The sequence below is a fragment of the Lethenteron reissneri genome, chromosome 67, assembly GCF_015708825.2.
Source record: "Lethenteron reissneri isolate LAM-NWPU_2019-01 chromosome 67, ASM1570882v1, whole genome shotgun sequence".
Lineage (NCBI taxonomy): Eukaryota > Metazoa > Chordata > Hyperoartia > Petromyzontiformes > Petromyzontidae > Lethenteron > Lethenteron reissneri.
In genome coordinates, this window is record NC_083845.1 from 1,956,159 (window position 1) to 1,977,701 (window position 21,543).

The 21,543-nt window shown below is 52.1% G+C and overlaps 1 protein-coding gene across 1 annotated transcript; it reads right to left on the reverse strand.

Moving 5' to 3' along the window:
- Positions 1–996: 996 nt before the first annotated feature.
- LOC133360024 (uncharacterized) lies at positions 997–21,206 on the reverse strand. The gene is made up of 8 exons (XM_061578587.1): positions 21,028–21,206; positions 15,254–15,404; positions 11,866–11,933; positions 8,498–9,235; positions 8,145–8,233; positions 6,957–7,157; positions 5,521–5,590; positions 997–3,573 (listed from the first exon to the last, which is right to left on the reverse strand). Exons 1-8 carry the CDS (start codon positions 21,130–21,132, stop codon positions 3,367–3,369), a joined length of 1,629 nt encoding a protein of 542 aa, XP_061434571.1. The 5' UTR covers positions 21,133–21,206; the 3' UTR covers positions 997–3,366.
- Between the last annotated feature and the right edge of the window lie 337 nt (positions 21,207–21,543).

The following is a 21,543-nucleotide window of genomic DNA, read 5'->3' on the forward strand; positions in this document are numbered from 1 at the left end:
CTCCACCGCACCGTGCGCCACAGCCCCCACCCACCCGTGTGCATTTATTATTTACAAACGGTACCCCACGTAGCCACAGACAACACTGAACCTCGACACACACACACGCGCTCGTGCTGGGCCTGGCACAACTTCCGATGGCTGCCAAGGAGCTACAACTTAATGCTGTCAGAGCGTAGATCATGGCCAAGTGGCCATCCTGGCGAGACAGCCAGTCAGGTCATCAACTCCGATCTTCTCGGGGATTGTTGGCTCCGTGTATCCGACGTGGCAATGAAGGACCCGATGAGGGAGATCGACCTAACGCTTGGATCACTGGAGTGCTGGGTCAGTATTTCTCTTTCTCTCTCTCTGACACAATCACCGACATGGCCATTGCAAATCTCAAAATAGACACTTTGGATCCCGGGTTTGAACCCAGGATATGTGGTGTCAGTTAAATAATCTGAAACAGAATCACCGACATGGAAATTGCGAATCTCAAGACATAGACAACCACAGGGCCCAAGGGTTAGAACCCTGGATATCAGTGGTGCCAGTTCAATCATCCGATACAGAATCACCGACATGGCCATTGTGAACCCAGCATCTCAAGGCGTCTCCGACCACGGCCGTTAAACGAAGCCCCAGTCCATGATCACGAGGGGACCCCGCGCGTCACTCCCGACAACATTGCCAATGGCTTTAACGTCCATCGCTAAAAAACCACAACACGGTGCAAGTCGCAAAAGGGGCAAAAACAAAATAACACCGCCACGCAACACGCCTGTAAAATAAACGCGCCCTCGCGAGTCAGTTGAGCGTGGCCGGGCTGGTCTTCCTCTCATCACCGAATCGCACGGCTCGCACGCTTCCCTGCGGCCGCTTCGTCGACCTCCAAGCGAACAGAAGGCGGCGGAGGGCTTCATCTCAGTCGCGTCCGGTCCTGGGTCGACCGACTCCAAAAATATTTTACATCCTGCAACCTCCCAACGTCCGGTATTTTTTGTGCGTTTAGTTTGTTGTCCTTTCCCCCGCACCTCCGCTTCGCACGGTGGCTACGTACGTCGGTGCGAAAGAAGTTCAACATCCATACAAACATATCCTGTCTCTGGGGGGTGGGTCACCACCTGCGGTCAAGTGACGCCTGCACTCCCAACTACCATACCAGCAACCCCGAACGCATCTCCACGCCTGGCGTGTACCCCCGGCTGACAAGTCTGAGACCCCACCCCGGGTCCGACCACTCGCCCCCGTCAACTGTCATGATTCCTTGTCGCGATTCGATTCAAGAAGAGCATTGCAGTGAATGCTATGGCGGCCTATAGCGGTTGGAGGGAGGGAGGGGGGGTCACGATGAAAATCGATTACCTACACCTGTGTGCGATACCCTGTGCGCCTTGTGAACTTAATCAATCACTGATTATAATTTATGCATCTACATAAACGTGCGCACACGCACACCTTCGCCTGACCCGGTAAATTGTTGTGGGCCGCAAGCACCAGGTGAAGGGCAGTGGAGTCAGGTGGGTAACGTGGAGGTTGGAAAGAATCGAGACCAAAGGGGGAAATGGGAAAGGGAGAAACTGGAGCATTGGGTCAGGAGAGGTGAGGATGGATCGGAAGGGGCTACACGAAGACCTCGACGCGGCTGATGCCCCACGGAACAGAGGAGCAGCGTCCATTTACACGGCGGACGACGGGGAGAGGGGGACAATTCAGAATGATGTTGACCATTCATAGAAGCCGCGTGGTTTACGGGAGGCTTTAAGCTTGGAGATATATAGATGAGAGGGGATTCAGTGTGGGGGTAACCACACGGAAGCCGCGTGGTTTGCGGGAGGCTTGAGCCGATTTAGATTATAAAGTGACAATGCAAGAGCTGCGCTGCGATTGGCCGTTACCAGGTCACATGGCTTTTGTCGCCTCCCGTCAGGAGCAGCCGTGTCTCTACAGGACATCGGAGCGGTGGGCAGGCGGGCGAGTGGGTAGGTCGAGAGTTTCGAATCCTGGTTGTTGACTCAGCCCATCCCTCACTCTGGGGTGGATAAAATTATCTACAACTTTGTGGAGAAGTCATCGTTTTTTTCTCTCCCCTCCCTGTGAATGGGTTTGCACCCGCCATGAGAATGTGGAATTTTCCACCAAAGCCTCAAAGCTCATTTAAGCAGAAAATCACTTTGCCCCTTTTTAAATTTAGGATCACGACACTGGCAACACTATTTTATCGTTCAAGGAAACTAACTTCACGATTTTACATTCATTCATAAACGTCGGCCTCCCACGACACGTTCAACTTCTTAATTTTCCACGGCTTAAGCAGGCCGCAAATCCTCGCCTCGACATCCTGCTTGGCTCGAGTGAGCTCCCTGGGTTGTGGCATCCAAGCAAGAGGGTAGGGCGGAGGGGGGGGCGACAGGCACCTCGGCCTAAATCAGTCCTGCAACATTAACGGTTAAATAAAAGGTGCACATAGCCTGGCGCTATCGGCTGCGGCTACCAGTGACCCGGCAAATATTCAGTCATAAATAACGTTCTGGTCACAAGTCACTCGTGGCTGCGCCTCAACTCAGCGTATGACGTACACAATTAAGATCCTCAGTTTTAACCTCCATAGTTCTGGAGCAGGTGTTGTTAGTGAGTACCAATTAAGGCGGTCTGCACAGTGCTCAAAGAGTCTGGCTAACACCACCCACCTTCCTTTCACCAGTTCCGATGTTGAAAACCGGTTCCGATGTTGACAACCAATACCATTCAAGAACTGATTCACGTTTTAATATTGTGGTGAATGGTAGTGCCTCTGGTGGCTGCAGGAACCCAAGCGGGCCCACCGTACATGAACTTGTACGATTGGGAAAAATATTTTGACGCATGTGACACGAGGCTGCATACGAGTATATGTGTTGTACTCGTGTGCCAAGTAGATCATTATGGGGAGCGGTAGTGTAGCCGATTCGCTGATAGCGCGCTGCACTATGAACCCGGTGACCTGATTTCGATTCCCACTCACGGCCAATACCAGTGATGATTATCTTTAACCGGTCCTGGGACTCCCCTAGGTTGACTCAGCTTCAAATGAGTATCCGGTGCGGTGTGTAAATACATTGCGAAACAAAGGCGGTCAGGCGTGGTGTTCATAGGTGCTCTCTAACAGCACTTGCCCCAACAGTCTGTTCAGGCTATATGGGGGTCTTTGTGTGTCACGTGCACATATGTGTGTGCGCGCGTATGTGTGTGCGCGCGTATGTGTGCGCGCGCGTGTATGAGCGAGTGCGCACGTGTGTGTGTGCGCGTATGTGTGCACGTATGTGTGTGTGCACGTGTGCGAGTGTATGAGCGAGTGCGCACGTGTGTGCGCCCGCGAGAGGAAGCCGGTGACCGCTGCGCTCATGAGTGTCCGGCGCTGGCGCAGGATGGCGGTGGAGAGGAGGAGGAGGAACAGCAGACGGAGGGGCAGGAAGGGCCGCGAGTGAGCGGCGCCAGAAGCGGGGTCAGGAAGCTGAGTGCCGGCCGCTCTTCCTGCAGCCCCAGCGCCCCCAGCACCCCCAGGGTGAGCCCAGTCAGCTTGTGCTCCGTGGGGTTCACCGGCATCAGCTGGGGTGCAGGCACACATACGGACATGTCATCGTGGGCAAAGCCTGCGATGCCACCTCCACCACACCTCCTCCACCACCTCTCCAGACTGAGGAAGAGACACTCAGATCTAGATTTTTTACAAGGCCATAGACTTATCGTATAAAGACTCATTGATTCACACGAGACCCACAGATTTGGCTTATCAGTCTCCCACCATCTGCTCTTAGGCCTGCTCTTCCCCTCGGTCGCGGGACCCGTGAAGACTGCTCCTATGATACCAGGGCTCACCAATCGACTCTCATCCATCCTGCTCAATCGCATCACTGCCACTCACCCGCCACACTCTTCCTCAACCTCCAAGTTGCTGACACTATCCTCCCCACCCTGCACGTGTCCCACCCAGCGCAAACAGTGTTTTGCCGGATCATGTCTACAGCCCTCGTCTGCTGTTTGTTTCTTTCGTACTTCTGCAGGGCTTACCCTAATATATATACACACACACGTGCACATGCAAAGACCCCCACAGACCCATAGCCTTCACAGACTGTTGGGGCAAGTAGCACCTAGAGAGGCCAGCACAACACACTAAGTGGTAGGTGGCCATGCTTACTACACACCACACCTGGTTCTCATTTAAGATCGAGTCGACCTAGAGGAGGCCCAGGACCGGTTCAGATAATCATGACTGATATTGGCCGTGAGCGGGATCGAACTCGGGTCCCTGGGTTCGTAGCGCAGCGTGCAAACTAGGCCTCGGCAAGGTAGGGTAATTGACCCTTTTTACCGGGTAAAAGAGTAAAGGTGGCGCCATGCCAAGGGGTAAGGTAAAGGGTAGGGTAAAGGTAGCGCAAAGTATTTACCCGGTAAATACCTTGATTACCGCTCGCTAAAAGCTCCGTGGCGCAGTCCGTGGCCTCCATTTAAAATTGGAATCGAGAGTATTCTAGACTAGCTTGACTACCCGGCTTCGCCCGCGACTTGGATTCTTGTCTTGGATTAACACACGGCCTACGCGGAGGGTGGGGGGGGGGATGCGTGACGTCAGCAGGCACACTGCGTGACGCTGCCGCGTGCGGGTGACATCACAGATGTGACGTCACCGCTCACTTGCCGTGCAAAATATATGCATTATTGCCCCCCCCCCCTTCCCCAAAATATAAAAGTCTAATTTTATACTTTTTACATTGTGTACAGTCTGGAAGCTGCCCACGTGTCAAATTTCAAGTTTGTTGCATGTCGGGAAATATGCTAAACATTTCGAACAGACACACATTCACAAATTTCCCTTTTATATCTATAGAGGAATAAAGCGCTCTACCTAACATTTACCTGTTGTAAACCTTTTTCATGTGTAGTAGTACCCCAGTAATTACCCTGTAATCGGGTAATTAGTATGGGGTAAGGGTAAAAGGTAGGGTAAAGGTAGGCTCGTTGTTTTTACCTTTTACCTTACCTTGCCGAGGCCTAATGCTAACCACTACAATACTGCCCCCCACACACACTACTACACAACAGACAAAGACCCCCCTCTATCCTTGAACACTGTTGGGGCAAGTGCTGTTAGCGAGCACTTATGGCCAGAACGGTTTACGAGGGAGTGGGTGGCCAGTACCACGCCAGACCGCCTTTGTCTCCCTAGTGGCGATGTTTACGCATCACACCAGGTACTCATTTGAGGCAGTGTCGACCTAGGGGAGGCCCAGGACCAGTTCAGATAATCATCACTGGTGTTGTGGCCGTGAGCGGGAACCGAACCCGGGTCGTCGGATTCGTAGCGCGGCGCGCGAACCGCTACACTACCGCTCCCCACACACAGACAGACAACTACACAGGGGAGGGAGGGAGGACACGGGGAGAAGACGGGAGGCGTAGGCAGAGGAGGATGGAGGAAATAGGCAGAGCGAGTGAGAGCGAGGGAGAGCGAGTGAGAGCGAGGGAGGCTGGCCATTGCAAACTCGTTCTCACCTTGGCCACCTTGTGGCAGTGTATGAGTCCGTCTGGCCCCACGTAGAAGGTGGAGTGTGCATCATAGTACCTGTGCGCGTCACACAGCAACGGATAAAAAAACAATAAAATGGGAGTACACCGCGAGCGTGGCGAGGGGCGCAATCCTTCCCCTAGCGACGGGCCGACGGTGACGTAGGAAGGCGCCACCGCGGCAGTGAGACGCAGGCTGCGGTGGTTCCGTGGTTAGAGGGCGATGACTGTTGCCCGCTGCTGCTGCTGCGTGCGATCCCAACCGAGTGATTTGCGGAGTCATTTTTACAATTTGGCACGATGGCCAAGCGTTCTTTTAGGATCTGTAACCTATGCGGACTCCTTTGTTGCCACCGGTAACAAGATAATGAATAAAACGTAATCGGCTTTAACTTTTTCTGGCAAGAATACAGGTGTTAAATGTTAAAATACATAGTCCCGTATATTAAACCGCCCTACCCGAGCCATTAATGCTTTGCGTCGTGTTTGTGCCCTTTGGCCTTCTCTGGTCTAACACCGCTGGTGAAACAAGGCCATTAAGGAGGCCGTCTATGGCGTCGGTCAATCGGTTCCGAGGACAATGTGTCCATTATTATCAAAGCACATTTGTTTGCATGTTTTACCAGAAGCATGCAGGCTCGATGCCTTGCGATGGGTGTTTATTTGGCGTCTGAATATCTTAAACACCTCCTTAAACACCTCCTATATTCTTGCCGGGGGCTATATAAAGCTCGTACATTTTTTATCCTTTCGGGATCCGCTGACGTCCGCTGCAGGGTGAAGCGGGCGGCGTGCGGGCATCTCGCGGTAAACGGCGCGACCGCGGCATGAACCGGGACGGCCTGCCGGAGTCAAACCGTGAAACCTCCGCAACGAGCAGCGAACGCGCCACCGTTGGGGTCATCACCCCAAGCAACGAGAACAACGCAACCGCCGACGTCACGTCGATGTTACGTTGGCGACGCGATGTCGACGTGACGTCGCCAGCACAACCCTCATCGAGTGCGACCTCACGTCACCATCCTCACCCCCTTGCGCCAGCTCGTTAGCTTTGACTATAAACTATTTTTAATTTTACCAAGTAATGCCCACCGAGCTATGTAGCTCTTTTTCAGAAGTGACCTGGACCACAAATGATCGCTCAATGAAGTGGCTCATCATGTGGAAATTTAAAGCAGGAGCCAAATACTCCGAACCTCCGATTACCAAGGTTGGCTCCGTGCGGTGCGAAACAAGTTCAACATGTAGACATACGTAAACGCACGATGATTCTCAATGTGGTGGGAACAACCGGAGGACCTAGAGAGAAACCCACGCGACCACAGGGCGAGAGAGAGAGAGAACACGCAGACTCCAAATAGACGACAGGCATCGTCAGGGTGAGGTTGTTAACATCTCGCCGCCCCGTAACGAGCGTCGAGCACCTGTAGAGCGTGGATTTGTCGCGGCGGTAGAACCGCAGCAGGAAGACGTGGAAGGGCAGCCCCCGCAGGCGCCAGCGCGCCTGCACGCTGGCGCTGTCGTCGTGGCGCGTGAGGCTGAGCACCTCCATTTGGGCATCCACGAAGTAGAGGGAGTAGAGGAGGTTCAGCAGCGAGAGGGAGAGCTGGTACAGCACCACGCCTCTGCGCAAGGAAGGCACGCACGCAGCACACATAGCCCCATCAATACACACACGGCACCGTCAATACATTCACACAGCGCACACACACGGCACCGTCAATACATTCACACAGCGCACACACACGGCACCGTCAATACACACACACGGCGCACACACACGGTACCGTAAACGCACACACACACAGCGCACACACACGGTACCGTCAACACACACACACACAGCGCACACACACGGCACCGTCAACACACACACACGGCACCGTCAACACACACAGCGCACACACACGGCACCGTCAATACACACACACAGTGCACAAACGCGGCACCGTCAATACACACACACAGCGCACAAACGCGGCACCGTCAATACACACACACAGCGCACACACACGGTACCGTCAATACACACACACGGCGCACACACACGGTACCGTCAATACACACACACGGCGCACACACACGATACCGTCAATACACACACACGGCGCACACACGGTACCGTCAATACACACACACGGCGCACACACACGGTACCGTCAATACACACACACACACACACACAGCGCACACACGGTACCGTCAATACACACACACGGCGCACACACACGGTACCGTCAATACACACACACGGCGCACACACACGGTACCGTCAATACACACACACACAGCGCACACACGGTACCGTCAATACACACACACGGCGCACACACACGGTACCGTCAATACACACACACACAGCGCACACACGGTACCGTCAATACACACACACAGCGCACACACATGGTACCATCAAAAACACACACGGCGTCGTCAACACACACACAGTGCACACACAGCACCGCAAACACACAGGTGCAGTGTTCCTGCATTTTTGAATTCTGCATTTGCGAACGTTTTCAAGAACGGGAACCCCTCGCAGATAGAGACGGGGGTTTAACGTACGCACAGCGCGCACACGACAGAGGGGAGAGATCTGGTGTCACCCCCACCTCGTCTTGAGACGGAGGAACTCGACAATGAAGACGACGTTTGACGAGTAGAGTTTGAAGTTGTGCCTCTTCATGAAGAAGTGGGGCAGCTGCAGGTGACACCAGGGCAATCCACCATTAACCACGGAAAACCATGGGCAACCACTGGCACCCACGGACACCCACGGTTAACCCACGGGCAACCCACAACCGCGGGCAATTGTAGAGCCCTGCCCGAGCGTGTCGCAACATTTACAGCAACACGACTCCCCGCCCCACTGCTTACCCTCCCCCCCCTTCACCCTTGCCCCAACACTACAATCTGGAGAGGACAACGTCGCCCAAGGCTCCTTTTCCCCCTCCCCTTCCCCCACCTCGTGCTGCAGGGCGCTGTGCACGTTGATGAGGTGCTCCTGCATGTCCCCGCCGCGGCCTCCCCCGGCACGGCCGCTCCGTGCCGACGACCCCCGCGGCGCCGTCACGGCGGCAAAGCTCAGCCGGTGGCGGCCGTGGTCGCCAGCACAGCTCCCGGCGCAGTCGGCAAAGTCGGTGAAGTCGGGGAAACCCGGCTCTACAACACCGTACGGCGAGGGGCCGTATCCGTTGCCGGCGGCGAGCAAAGCCGGGCGAGAAGAGTCGAGTTCCGAGCCGCTTGGCGTCAGCTCGAGATGGAGAGGGGCGGCTGCCCCCGCGGCCGTGGCCGCCGGCGAGTGCCGGGGGTCGTCGCGAGCGGAGAGCGCCGATCGACGATGCCGCGGGGACGTGGGGGGTGGCGCCACCTCGGCGGGGTTGCCCCCCGACGGAAATTCCATCCGGGCCACCGGTCCTCGCCGCGGCTCTTCCGGCGTCAATACCACGGGCGGGCACGGCGACACTTTCGACGCCGGGCCGGGCGGTCCGTGCCAGAAGCCGCCCACAGCCTTCAGCGCACCGTCCCGCCGCGGACCGTCGAGGGAACGGGTCATCGGGTGGCCCGGTGGCCCCGCGCAGTCGAGGCTGTGGCGCACCGCGATGTCATCCCGCTGGCTCCCGTCGACGGCCGTGAAGGGGCCCAACAACATCCACTCGAGGGGAGCGGACATGCCGGGCGACATCAAGGCCATCGCCTCCTTCTGTGCGTACACACAGCGTTACACACACACAGCGTTACGCACGCGCACACACAGCGTTACGCACGCACACACACAGCGTTACGCACGCACACACACAGCGTTACGCGCGCACGCACACACACACACAGCGTTACACACACAGAGCGTTACACACACAGCGTTACGCACGCGCACACACAGCGTTAAACACAGAGCGTTACACACACAGCGTTATGCACGCACACACAGCGATACGCACGCACGCACAGCGATACGCACGCACGCACACACACACAGCGTTACGCACGCACACACAGCGTTACGCACGCACGCACACACACACAGCGTTACGCACGCACGCACACACACACAGCGTTACGCACGCACACACACACAGCGTTACGCACGCACACACACACAGCGTTACGCACGCACGCACACACACACAGCGTTACGCACACACAGCGCGTTACACACACACAGAGCGTTCAACACACACAGAGCGTTCAACACACGCGCACACACAGCGTTACGCACGCACACACACACAGCGTTACGCACGCACACACACACAGCGTTACGCACGCACACACACACACAGCGTTACGCACGCACACACACACAGCGTTACGCACGCACACAAACACAGCGTTACGCACGCACACACACACAGCGTTACGCAAGCACACAGACATAGCGTTATGCACGCACACAGACACAGCGTTACGCACGCACACAGACACAGCGTTACGCACGCACACAGACACAGCGTTACGCAAACACAAAGACACAGCGTTACACACACACACACACAGCGTTACACACACACACACAGCGTTACGCACACACCCACACAGCGTTTCACACACACACACAGCGACAACCGCCATTAAATGGCGGTGACGTCACAACGGCGCTTGTGCCAGGCTATGTGGCAGGAGGTCACGGGACAGACCCAGCAGGTGCCATGGGTTGACTGAGATGACTGGCTGATGCACAACCTGTGCCCCCTACTGTGCCAACTTTGTGTTTTAGCCGCCCAGCGCTCCGTTCGTTGTTTTGAGCGTCACTCCTCTCCCCTCCGTTGTTGCACACATGGTTACACACAGCAACACACACAGGACATACAGTTACACACAGTTACATAAATACTGTTCATACACACGGCACAGACACAGCGCGCGCACACACACAAAGACAAAAAAAATCCCCCGTCCAGCCTTAACAGACTGTTGGGGCAAGTGCTGTTAGCACGAGGCCAGCACGGTACACGAGGGGGTGGGTCACTTGCACCATGCCCGGCCACCTTTGTTTCCCCAGTGGCAATGTTTACACATCGCACTTGGCATTCATTCTTTAGGTTAGGTCGACCTAGGGGAGGCACAGGACCGGTTCAGATATTCGTCATTGGTGTTGGATTGTAGTGCAGCGGGCTAACCACTACACTCCCGCTTCCCAATTACACACAAAACAAAGACCCCGGTATAGCCTGAATAGGCTCTTGGGGCAAGTGCTGTTAGCGAGCACCTATGATGGCCTTTACGGCACACGAGGGGATGGGTGGCAACCACCACGCCCGCCTTTGTCTCCCAAGTGGCGACGTTTACACACCGCACCAGGTACCCATTTGAGGCTGAGTCGACGTTGGGGAGGCCCAGGACCAGTTTGAACTTCGTTCGCGGGGTTCGTAGTGCAGTGAAATTCCCACTAACTCCACCACTCCCCACACGCACACACAGCACCGACATATACACGCAGTTACATACGTACACACCTTCACGCGCACACATACAGATGTGGCTGCGTCCGTAGGGTGGCTGTGTGGGGTGTCTGTCGTGTGGTTTTGTAGCATCTGTGTCGTGTGTCTGCTTGGTTTGTGTGCACTGTGTACGCGAGTGGTTTTTCTGTGAAGTAAGCATAGCGTGCGTATGTGGTGCGTGATGAGTGGTGTGTATGCTTAGTGTGTGGTGTGTGTGTTTTTGTGTGCACGAGTGGTGTGTGTGGTGTGCATACGATTTGTGTGTGTGGTGTACGCGAGTTGGGTGTATGCATCGTGTGTGCATGTATGGTTTGTGTGGTGTGCATGTATGGTTTGTGTGGTGTGCATGTATGGTTTGTGTGATTGTGCGTGTATGGTTTGTGTGGTGTGCGTGCGTCGTGTGCCTGAGGGCTGTGTGAGTGGTGTGTATGCGTTATCGTTCCCAGGTATGTGACGTATCTGTTCAGTGTGTGCGAGTGGTGTGCACGAGTGGTATGTCTCTGTGGTGTGTACGCTTCGTGTATGTGTAGTGTTCTTAGTTGTGTGATGTGATGTATCTCTGGTGTGTGCCGTGTCCCCTTGGTGTAGATGTATGTGTGTGGTGTGGTCTTGTCGTCTGTGTGTGGTGTGTGTGTGCTGTGTGTGTGTGGTGTGTGCCGTGTCCCTGTGGTGTAGATGTATGCGTAGTGTGGCCTTGAGGATCTGTGTGTGGTGTGTGTGTGTGTGTGGTGTGCGTGTGTGGTGTGCATGCGTGGTGTGCGTGTGGTGTGTGTGTGGTGTGTGTGTGGTGTGTGTGTGCGTGGTGTGTATGGCATATCTGCATGCTTAGGGTGGTCTTGTTGTCTTTGTATGCGTGTGGTGTGCCCGTTGTTTGGGGCCGGCTGGATCTCACCGGTACGGGCCGGGTGATGAAGTCAGGTGATCGGCTCATTTCTAGGGACCAGCACAGCAGGGGCCTCACTGCAGCAAACACAGGCACACAAACCCTGCTGTGATGATCTCAAACACTCCCTTTGTTCTGGCACAGCAGCCTCCATCTGCAGCTCACTGGAGGGGCTTAACCAGTACCAAGAATAATTAATCAAGATGCACTGATACATTGCCTAATTACTATCCCTCAGACACTTCCATGATAAACAATTAACTCTGGTTAAAGGTCCCTTGCAACTGTGTGTTTACTCTTCTTCTTGGTTCTTTCGGTAAAGTCACGTAGAAGGGAAGTAATAAAATAATAAAAATAAAACATAATAAAATAAAATAATTCTCACGACGTTTCGGCTACAACGCAAGCAGCCGTCTTCAGGTGAAGAATGAGACAATGCCAAGCTAGGAGCTTATATATAAGCTGCGTTGGAGGTGGAAGAAAGAGCGCCTTAACAAAAGAATGTGCATATGAAGAGGAATTTAGCATATACATGGAAAATGCGTAGGAGGTCGGCGGGGGGGTTTCAAAGTCATATTATGCCCATGCATTATGCAGGATCAACAGCACCAAGGGGGGGTGCAGGGATTAGCAGTAACAAAGGAAAGGAATGTTAATGATATGTAGCTGCAGTTACTCAACCACCACGTAGAAAACTAAAGTATAAACTACATAAAAAACTAAAGTATAAATAGCATAGCACCATCAGTATACTTACTATACTCTACACTAAGCTGAGTTACTAACAGCAAGTAATACATTACAATTCTACGTCGTAAAAAATATATAATATGCTTCCATCTAAACTTTATTCTATTGCATCACACGAGCATATACCGTACTATATACTGCCAACATTAAATTATATACTGTATTGCTGTAAACCAACCTATATCTTATACATTTAATATAACACTATGTATTATTCTACCCACCCTAATGTGTGTCGAAATGGTTTATTACGTCCTAAGCCATTGTGGGCCATGCTGACCACCTCCTATTAGCACGGTTGGCTACATACAGTGCAAAATAAGTTCAACATACAGATGGGTGGTCTCCGGTCCGATTTAAATTGGTTCCACAACTACGACCTTTGTACAATGTCACCATGGATCCATTTCCGATGCAGAAATTAAATTTACGTTGCATTTTCCGACACGACATGACTCCGAACGCATTTGAACAGCCGCGCTGGTTTCCGACGTGAATTGCCGTGGAAAAAAAAAACACATCGGCAAGTGATGTTTCTACTGTTTCTCCTGTCTATGGGAAAATGGGGCCCGATTAACAGTGACTTTATGACGAGGTTTCCAGGAATGCATCCATTGTATTTATAATTCCTGCATTGTAATTACTACGACGCCTGTTTACAGATTAAAAGCCTCACGAGTCTTACGACTCTTTATTAGGAGGGTCCTGCCAGGTTTTGGGGGGGGGCGATGATTGCTCGAGGGGTGCCTCGGTGGCGAGATGTTAACTACCTCGCCTGGCATGCAGGAGGTTGTGGGTTCAACCCCGACCCTGACGCCTTCTGTATAATTGGAGTTTGCGTGTCTCTCTCCTCATGGTCACGTGGATTTTTCTCCGGGTCCTCCGTTTTTTTCCCTCCACATCTAGAAACATGCGTTTCGAGTATTTGGCTGCTATAAATTTCCTCGTCATAAGCCACTTCGTTGGGCAATTGTTTGTGGCCAGGTCGCTTCTGAAAAAGAGCAATATAGCTCAGTGGGCCTTAGCTGTTAAAATTTAAATTACAGTAGACCCCTCTAAAGTACAGGAAGTACATGTTAGAGGCTTAATTCATTCCGATAGCACAAACAAAAATACTTTGATATTTAAACAATGGATATTAATTAAAATATACTAACAACATTAAAAGAAACATGGTTAATCAATGCATTAATTAATATTTACTGTACCTACAACAACCCGTCGTAAACAGGGAAATGGTCGGTAAGCGAACACGTTGTGCTCTATGGAGGCTCGACTTTAAGCAATTAGCCGTTAACAGGGGTGGTCGTTAAGAGGGGTTCTACTGTAGTTAAAATAGTTAGTTATAACTCCGACTTGTAACACGCAGCCCAGCCGCACTCGGGCATTAAGAGGAACCGCAGCACAAGTGGGAACAGGCGGCCACGCGATGAGCCAGCACCAGCAATTTGCCTCAGTTCTGCTGTCCTCTCTATATTAAAGTGTTATCGGCCTAGTGTTTGCATGTTGTGAAAAAACCCTCGCGTGCGAGGGGGAAACACTCGATCCACACAGAGAGATCAGGTGGAGTGCACACTTTTGTTGTACCGCCTTCTCCAGGGTACAGCTACTCCTCCTTGACGTCCACGGGCAGAAGGGAGTTTCGCAACATCTGTGCAGCAATCCACCAAGCCCTAGCTGCCGATGCCTTCACAACTGCTGGATCACAGGCAGCCACGCCACGTGTGGCAGCGTAGCCTCCACACTACTGGATTCCAATGGGAGTATTTTTTCACATGACTGCAACGGCACGATTGTGGTTCGTGATAAAATATAGCATTGAGGACTGTGGGGAGAGCGGATTGGTGGCTCTGCATGTGGCCTGAAATGCGGCACTTTGAAGGCAGCAAGGGTTGGTGGATCGCACACTAACGTCATGAACATTTCTACTCGTGGGCGCTGGGAAGGAGCCATACCCTGGCTCGCCAAGAGAAGGCAGTACAGCAAACATGTGGACTCTGCCCCATCCGAATGGGATATAGTGTTTCCCCCTCGCATGTGTGGGCTTCCAGTTTCCTCCCACACATGTAAACACACATTGATTGGCCTATAACACCTTAATATATAGAGGACTACAGAGCTTGGACAACTGTTGGTGGCACCACGCTCCCTGCATGGCTGCTGCCTTCCCAGCTCGCCTGCGGTTCCTACCCACTCATCGAATCGTTATCTCTCTCTAAGAGAGCGAGCGAACACTGTGCGGTGTGCCATGGCGGCTAGATGTCAACGTCCTCGCCTGGTATACAGGAGACTGTGGGTTCCATCCCTACCCTGACGCCTGTATATTTGGAGTTTGTATCTCTCTCTCTCCCCCCGTGGTCACGTGGAGTTTTCTCCAGGTCCTTTGGTTTTACCCTCCAGATTAAGAATCAATGTCACTGCGTTTTCAAGAATATTTCCACACTTCGTTGAGCTATCATTTGTGATGGTCAGGGTCGCTTCTGAAAGAGCGCTATACAGCTCAGTGGGGCCTTACCTGGTGAAATAAAACCTAGTTTATATAAATCGATTCAACTTGGTTGTTCCATGTGGTCGACGCAACTTGGAGGCTGCGTGAGGCTGTGTGGGGCTGCATAGGACTGCCCGTGTCTGTGCGGTGAGCACTCACGCTCGGGTCTCTCGGGAAGGCAGCGGAGGCCCCGAGGGCAGCCATGGGGGAAGCTGGGCAGGGCAATGGGGGCAGCAAGACGTCGGGGGGGTGGGCCCAGTTGACGCCCCCCCCACGGCCCAGCGCCAAACCATCGCACCGAGACAAACGCCTGCGGGAACACGATGATAGGTTACACACCTCTGATTAGCGCGCTTGGCTACGTATGGTACGAAAGAAGTTCAACATACATACACGTAGCAGCCCTACACCCTTGGCCAGCCACCGTTGTTTCCCGAGTGGCGATGTTTACCCATCGCACCAGGTACTCATTTGAGGCCGAGTAGACCTAGTGGAGGCCCAGGACTGGTTCAGATAATCGTCACTGGAATTGGCCATGAGTGGGAGTTAAACACGGGCCACCGGGTTCATAGCGCAGAATGCTAACTGCTACAACTACCTCTAGCCCACGCTATCACACACAAATATATATGGTTAATTTTTATTAGCTATTTGCTTTTGTTATCTATATATAAAATCGTGCATGTCTGTCTGTCCGTCTGTGTGTGTGTGTGTGGATTTCGGACCATACGCACTTTCATTGGACGGCGGTTGCCCCTGGCAACGGCTAGCGACGCCTTCTCCGCTTTCATTGGACCTGCCAACGGCTAGCGACGCCTTCGCCAAGGGCTGCAGTTTCATTGGACGGCGGTTGCCCCTGCCAACGGCTAGCCACGCCTTCGCCACTTTAATAGGCTCCGTAAATAATTAAATAATAGCCATTACACAGTATTGTTGGAGCGCTGAGGGGGGGGGGGAAGGCACGCCACCCGTACCCTGCCTCTGCCGGGTGGACAATTTTGGCGAGGCCGCAGGCTCTGCACGCTACTAGGCCTCGACACCCACCACGCCACTCTGAGGTAAATTCATCAAAGTTTTTCCTACTCTTCACTCCACCCCCAACACAATGTGTGCAATTAATATTACTTTTAAACCCAACGCGCCAACAATCGATTACTTAAATGTTCACTGTACAAATAGTCATTAAGCTGGGTCAGCGTACTGCCAGTCTATCATGTAGACTGTAGCCTGCTTATTAAGCTCGGTGAGCGTACTGCCACTATCATCTACACTCTAGCCTGCTTATGATGCTGACTGCGTGTACTGGCAGTCTATAATGTGGACTGTAGCCTGCTTATTATAATCGATTCTTTATATGTTCTTTGTACAAATAGTCATTAAGCTGGTTGAGCGACCCCAGTTCGATTCCAACTCACGCCCACCACCGCTGACGATTATTTGAAACGGACCTGGCCCTCCCCTAGGTCCACTCAGCCTCAAACGCGTAACTGCTGTCGTGTGTGAACATCGTCACTGGGGAGACAAAGGCGGCCGGGCATCGTGGATCCAAGTCCCGGGCGAAGCCGGGTCATATGTATGTGTGTATGTGTTTATGTGTATGTCTGTGTGTATGTATGTGTGTGTATATGTATGTGTGTATGTATGTGTGTGTATGTGTTTGCCCCTACAGTCTGTTCAGGCTATACGGGGGATCTTTGTTTTGTATGTGTTTGTGTGTATGTATGTGTGTGTGTATGTATGTGGGTTTTTTTCTATGTCTTTATGTGTATGTCTGCGTGTCTGTATGTATGTGTGTATGTACGTGTGTGCATGTGCTTGTGTGTATGTATGTGTGTGTCTATGTATGTGTATGTGTTTCTGTGTATGTATGTGTGTGTATGTATGTATGTGTGTTATGTGTCTGTCTGTGTGTCTGCATGTATGTGTGTGTGTATTGTGTATGTGTTTGTATGTATTTGTGTGTTTACGCTCGCATTACACAAATGTGTTGCAGGTCTAAGGCGTTCCTTGCGCAGCATTGCCGCTTTATTATTTCAGTCGTTTACTGCCGTACGCACCCTGAAAGTCGTGTGTGTCTGCAGCAAGCGCGTGTATGTGTACCTATGGACGCGCGTGTGTTGTGTAGGGGGAACGGTAGTGTAGTGCTTAGCGTGCTGCCTGTGTGTGTGTGTCTGTGTGTGTGTGTCTGTGTGTGTGTGTCTGTGTGTGTGTCTGTGTGTGTGTCTGTGTGTGTGCGTGTGTGGTGTGTGGGGAGCGGTAGTGTAGTGGTTAGCGTGCTGTCTGTGTGTCTGTGTGTGTGTGTGTGTGTGTCTGCGTGTGTCTGTGTGTGTGTCTGTGTGTGTGTCTGTGCGTGTGTGGTGTGTGAGGAGCGGTGGGTGTAGTGCTTAACGCTACGCTGCGCTACCAACCCGGCGAACCCAGTTCCATTCCCGCTCACGGCCACCACCGGTGACGATTATTTGAACCTCCCCTAGGTCGACTCTGCCTCAAACGAGTAACTGCTGTAGCGTATTAACATTGCCACTGGGGAGACAAAGGCGGTCGGCCGTGGTGGATACAAGTCCCGGGCGAAGCCGGGTAGTACAGCTAGTATAATATATACAAAGCAATATAAAACAAGTACAGTACAGTAAGCACAAATGAAACCACCAAAAACACAATCCAATTCTGGATTGCACGTCCAATCCCGCAGAACTTCAGCAGTAGTCACTGTGCAGCGCCGGACGAGACGGGGACTGCCCTGGCCCGTGTGGCATTTCTGCGCGGTGTGGAAACTCCGCAGCTAACCGTTAGGGGCCATCCATTTAGTACGTACGCATGGAGGGGGGAGGGTTAACCAAAATGTGTACGCTTGCGTATGGGGGGGTCTACTGACAATGTACGTGGGCCACTGGGTTCACGCATAGGAAACGGGGGGGGGGGGGGGGGGCGTGAAGCCTCGATCATAATTTGCCTACATTGGCCTTCAAATTCGTTAGATAGTCCACCGGTGGACTATCTGATTGCTTAAACACGTTAATATTATGAATCCTTGACCGCTTCTGCGTGGATTAAATATTGGCCGTTCTATAGGATTGGGGGGGGGGGTGCGTCAAACGTGCGGGGGGGGGGGGGGTCAAGTTGTGACAGATTTTTGCGTTCCTACTAAGTAGATGGCCCCTTAACAGTCATTAAATCAAAAAACACTGCGCTCTTAAAAAAGCACACATTATATTCTTGGCTCTTTTGGTAAAGTCACGGAGATAGGTTAAAAGAAAGTAATCAAAAATAATAGAAAACTACGATGTTTCGATCACAACGCGAGCGGTCGTCTTCAGGGAAAAGGTTTTTTCCTGAAAAAGGTTTTTTTCCTTCAGGGAAAAGGTTTTTTTCCTGAAAAAGGTTTTTTCCTGAAGGTTCAAAGTTTTTTCCCTGAAGACGACCACTTGCGTTACGATCGAAACATTTTGTTATTTTTTATTTTATTTGAACCTATCTACGTAAGAATAGGTTTTCCCCTTTTTTCTGGCAACAAAACTGGTGTTAAGATGTTAAAACACCAAACTGAAATCTTTGACAAGGAATCATGTCTGCATTAACCACAATACTTGTGGTCAGAATGCAAACCATAAAAACTTACTCTGATAATATATGCATTGTCTTTGAAACTGTTTCAAAGACAATGCATATATTATCAGAGTACATTTTTTGTTTGCAAAAAAACCTATTCTTATATTTTGGTACTGGCAGAGGAGAGCCCATGATCTTACACGTGACTTTACTGAAAGACCCACGAATATGAATTCCTGCAGTCACGAAAGCTTTCAGTCAAGATTTAAGCATTAGTCGACGTTTCGGAGGAATGGCCCTCATTCAAAGCACAAACATAGCACAGGGCACACACCGAGAGTGGATAACAAAAGTTGGAGGGTTGCACAGGGCTATACCTAAGAAATTAAACTGAACAGTCATCACGCCTCTGCATGCGGCTCCTTTCTCGAGTTTGTTTAAATGTTTAACATTGTTAGGGCCCCAAAAAAGCCCGATGTACATCCGCCCACGTGGTCTTAAGGATGAACTGGACTCTGGGCGTGACTCTCAGATGCCCCCCCTAGACTCCCCCCCACTGTGCAACCTCTTACGTGTTTTATCCGCCCTGTGGCTTTGCATTTAAATGAGCATTCACAATCCCAACGCCACGTGTTGTGCGTTCCATTGTCTATGCGTTCATTCAAATAACCTCACTCTTCCACGTACTATTCACGTGTGCATATCCTCTATATGCGTGCACGCTCTTTTCTCCACCCGAGAAACCTGACCCGCATTCAGATGAACAATTTGCGCTGGCCTTTAACATTCAGGCCGGCTAAGATACCATGATCCATTCCGGGTTTAACCAAACTGGATCGTGTGAGGAAATCGCACAACCTTGAAACATCCGGACAGTGTCTACGATAAACGATTTATTTGTATTATACCAGGTAAGGCCCAACTGAACTATTTAGCTCTTTTTCAGAAGCGACCAGGCCACAAATGATACTTCGACGAAGCGGCTTCTCATCACTTGTAAACGTGTAGCAGCCAAACTCTAAACGCGTGATGTTGATTCTAAATATGTGGAGGGAAAAACGGGAGCTCATTACACAGTGAGATCATCACCCAAGTCACGTGCATTATACATGCATGCCTGTCTCTTGCTTGTGAAAACGTGGACCCTCTTGTTACATTCAGCTTAGCAGGTCTATCCTGGTCTCTTGAGTTATCTGGTTAAATAAAATACTTGGATGCCTGAGTTCAAAGGTTGTCTGGTTTCCTTTCACAAGAGGCCAGACCAGCAGCATCCATCACTCATCGAATGCAATGCCAAAATTCCCCACTGCGGTTAATAAACCAGCCAGGGTCACCTGTATCTTTGGAGTCATGTAGCTGCGAGACATTTCCACGCGATGATGAAGCCACTTCTCGTCGCGCTATCATTTGTGATATAACCAGGTCGCGTCTGAAAAATATCTATATAGCTCGCTGAGCCTTTACAGGTAAAAGAAAAAAATAGCATCTGTTCCGTACAAAATACATTGTCTCTGCGCTGTGAAGGCCATTGCATTTCAGGGCATTGCTAACGTATCGATTTTGTTTTATGTTCGTGATTAAAATAATAATTATGGTAAATAACGTTAACAATTCACGTTATTTACCCAGCAAAGCCTCGCTTAGTCTCAAGGCTGTTGTGCTCATGAGGGTGCTGCTAACACTGCGATATCTGTCCAAGGTGCACGTCGGGGTCTGTAGGCCGTTGGGGGCTGTTCGCGAGCTGATACAGCGCCACACGTGGCCGCCTTTGTATCTCCAGTAACAGGAAACCGTTTAAGGTTGAGCCAGCCGGTGGGAGACCCAGGACCACGTTAAATATTCTCCACGTCAGATGTTAACCGTGAACGGGAATCAAACTCGGGCCCGTTGAGCCCGTTGAGCTCCGAGAGCAGTGAGCTAACTACCCACAGCGCAAGAGCCCGAGCCTATAACACCTCCTTCCCAAGCATCAACCACGATATATCCACTGCTGGCTCAAGGCCTGCCCACCCCGCCACCAGTCTTCACGGTCCAGCGCTGTTATCACGATACCCCCCCCCCCCCACCAGCACCAACACTGACCTCACCGCTCCGTCTCAGCGGCTTCCGTCCCTGTCGGTCGCATTTACCCGAGCACTTAGCCAGGCTCAACCCCGCTTAGCTTGCGAGATCGTGGCGAGATCAAATTTTAATTCACTCGGAAATAATTCGAGCTCCGAGCCCGTGACCTCGTTCACCTTCCCCGGCAGCCAAGGCCTAACCAAGAGCCGAGGCGTCGACCTCGCCTGGATTCCCTACCGGGATCGGGGCACCTAAGCCCGTGGGGAGGTGAGGGTGATGGGGGGTTTGAGTGATACGGGGGTCGGGGTGGTGGTCATCCTCACCGGCGTCTGATCGCGGTCCTGCTTGGCCAGGGCGCGCAGCTTTAGCCTTCTTCCCGCGGCCAGGCAGGGCGAGGCGAGGAGGCGCTCGTAGACGTAGGGCGACATGCTCGGCGGCTGCGTCCCGCGAACTCACGCACGCGATGCCGCCGCCTTCATCGCGGTCTCTGCACTTTAGAGGCAACGTGCCACGCGATTGGCTGGGAGACTCCCCCGCAGTGAGCCGTGACGTTGCTTCTTTAGCCCCGCCCCCCCGCGCGCCATCTTAGGTAGGGACGAGGGGGGGTCACGGAGTGAAAGAATGGGGGCGGGTGGCCATCTTAAGTAAGGACAGACGCGATTGGCTGTGAGACCTCCGTCAAGGCGGAGAGACGCGCGCTTGCAATAAGATAAAATGAATCCGCGACGGAATTCATGATAAATTATGTTAATGTAGAAAAGAAAGCCAATCAGCGGGCGCGTGTGGCTTGATGCGCCATCTTGGGTGAGTGGCAGTGCGAAGGGAACGTTGGGTAGCCA